The sequence below is a fragment of the Echinops telfairi genome, unplaced genomic scaffold (genome assembly GCF_000313985.2).
Source record: "Echinops telfairi isolate 266 unplaced genomic scaffold, ASM31398v2 ScPeMD7_5;HRSCAF=22, whole genome shotgun sequence".
NCBI lineage: Eukaryota > Metazoa > Chordata > Mammalia > Afrosoricida > Tenrecidae > Echinops > Echinops telfairi.
This window is the reverse complement of record NW_022103901.1, coordinates 29,288,659-29,291,122: the sequence shown is the minus strand read 5'-3', so window position 1 is coordinate 29,291,122 and position 2,464 is coordinate 29,288,659. Positions and strand designations below refer to the sequence as shown.

The window sequence follows — 2,464 nt, the reverse complement described above, 5'->3', positions numbered from 1 at the left end:
AGGGGGCCCAAGAGAGGTGGGCTGAGGACTTGGCCTGCCCATGGGGGGGCGGGGGGACAGATGGAGAGTGAACAGCCCCCTCCCTCGCCAGCTCAGCTGCCTGGCCAACCTCGTGAGGCGACGTGGCCTCCAACACGACTTTGAGAGGCACCCGCCGGACCTGCTGCTCTTCTACGAGTGAGTGACCACCCCAAGGCCCTGCCCTGCCCCTAGACATCCTGTCTCCTGGGCCTGGCCCACCCTGACAGACCTCTGCCGTCCACAGCCTGGCTCAGGTGAGAGCTGACGACTGCCAGGCCTTCACTCACCGCGCCGGCCAGGGGGACCTGGAGCTGCTGGCCAACCTGCCTGACCAGAGGGCTGCCCTAAAACACAAGGCCCTCGACTGCCTGGTGGGTGTCCAGGAGGTGGGGACACAGCTTCGTGCCGACCCTCTCTTGAAGGGTGGCCCTGGCCTCCCCTCGTGCTGACCCTCTGCTCGCAGGGCTCACCACAACTCAATGCCTCGGACCTCCTGCTGCTTGGGAGCCTAGTGTGTGACCTGGATGCAGCCAGCATCCCGGCTGCCGACCCCCGAATCCTGCAGAACCTACAGCACTGCCCGCGGCTGACTACTGCCCAGCAGGATGCCCTCAACACGCTGCTGGCCAGTGGGAGAACTGAGCTGGGGTGAGTAGGCTGCAGAGGTCACCCACCCACTCTCAGGGTACAGGTCCACACTCGCCCAGGGCTCCCTGGCTTGTTCAGAGATTCACAGCCCTGGTGACCTCTGACCACTAACCTCTGACCCTCAGCCTGATCCACACAGTCCATGAGGAATAGACATGGGGGGTGGAGCAGCAACTACTAGGCCCCCCAGCCCCTGGCCCCTCAATTGGGGTTCTCCTATGGGCTCCAGCTGGACAGCTGGGGTGCCCCTCTGGGCCTCCACAGCCTGCCCTCCCTCACATCAGGTCCCCCAGCTCCTGGACGCTGGAAGGGCTGCAGACTTTGGGCCCACTGGCCACCCACATCAGACCCCGGCTGTGGATGCAGGTGCCTGAGGTAGGACATGCTGTCCTGGGGGAGACAGGGCACCAGGGGTATCCAGCAGTGTTCCCCATCCGGTCCTAGACGTGGGGTCAAATAGATGGTATCCCAGACACCAACCTGGGGTCTCGGATTTCTTCTTATGGAGAGAGGGGACCAGCGGCCTGGGGACAGACGCCATGCCCATCCGTTTCCCCAAGTACACCCACACCCACCCCCCCACAGGCTGTGGGCCTAGACTTCTTCCGAAGTTCTGTGGCTGCCTTCCGCGAGGGGCACCTCAGTCCTCGAGATGCTAGACGCTTTGTCAGCGGCTTTCTGGAGGCGAAGGCCAAGGCCAAGGTGGCATCCCCAAGGTCCAGGCGGGGCACAGGTCAGTGGCCATTGAGGCTGGTGACGCTCCCGCAGCTCTGCACAGAGTTGTATGTGGAGACATCTACTCATGGGGCACCTGGGCATGGGGCACAGGGGGTCTGGTTGGGGGCACTGTGGACTGGGCTGTGGACGACTGGGTGAGACCAAGTTAGGGGTGAGGATGGGCCCCGTGGGACCAGCCTGCCGGACGGCTGGTTGGAGGCCAGGTTAGGGGGCAAGGCGGGCCCTGAAGTTTGGGTGCTTTGGGTCCCACCACCACAGGGCGAGCCTGCGTGCACGGGGACATCACGGCGGCCACCCTTCGGGACGAGCTTTTCCTGGTACGCTACGACTGCCCACAGCTGGAGTCCTGCCTGGGCAGCCGCGTGCTCCGAGCCAACCTGGACCCCCTGCTGCAGCACCCACTGCCCGCTGAGTGCCAGCGTGTGGTCAAGGCCAAACTCGGCCAGGTGGGCGGGGCTGGCTGGTGGGTGGGGCGGGGCTGCTTGGGTGGGCAGGAGCAGCAAGTGGTCTGGGCGGGTGATGTGGGAGGGGCTGGCAAGTGGGTGGGGCTTGTCATGTGAGCATAGCCGTGATTGGTCAGGTGGGCGGGGCCAGCCCTACAGGTTGGCCAGCTGGCCGTGCATGCAGAAGGAGGGCAGGCTGACCCTGGCCGCTCCTGCAGATCTACCCGCGAGGCCTTCCGGAGGACCAGCTGAGGCGCATCACGTCACTCGTCTACCTGTACTCCAGCAGCGAGATTGGCCAGTGGAACATCACTTCTGGGGACACCGTGTTGGCCCTGCTGGCGGCCGATGTGGCCCTAGACAACCAGACGGAGGTGGGCAGCGGGATGTGAGCTCCTGAGCCCTCGGCCCTGGGCCGGCCGCTGACCTGCCCATCCACCCACAGGCCGTGCTGCAGAAGTTTCTGGACCACCATGGCAAGCTCACGGGTCCCCTGCTGGTGGCCATGGGGGGCTCCCGTCTCTGCTGGATGAGCCCCAGACAGATTCAGACCATTGGACCCTCCGAGTTTCGGTGAGGCCTCTGAGGGAGGGTCCGGTCATCTGGATGATGCG

The 2,464-nt window shown here is 65.0% G+C and overlaps 1 protein-coding gene across 1 annotated transcript in view; it reads left to right on the top strand.

Annotated features, from left to right (window-relative positions):
- The window catches only part of LOC101651472 (mesothelin-like protein), an 8,742-nt gene that overhangs the window by 4,853 nt on the left and 1,425 nt on the right, over positions 1-2,464 (top strand). The window contains exons 4-11 of the mRNA XM_004706120.1: positions 92-177; positions 266-398; positions 485-669; positions 954-1,044; positions 1,255-1,396; positions 1,666-1,853; positions 2,069-2,224; positions 2,296-2,423. Coding sequence (XP_004706177.1) covers positions 92-177; positions 266-398; positions 485-669; positions 954-1,044; positions 1,255-1,396; positions 1,666-1,853; positions 2,069-2,224; positions 2,296-2,423 — 1,109 coding nt within the window. The remainder of the gene's footprint in view (positions 1-91; positions 178-265; positions 399-484; positions 670-953; positions 1,045-1,254; positions 1,397-1,665; positions 1,854-2,068; positions 2,225-2,295; positions 2,424-2,464) is intronic.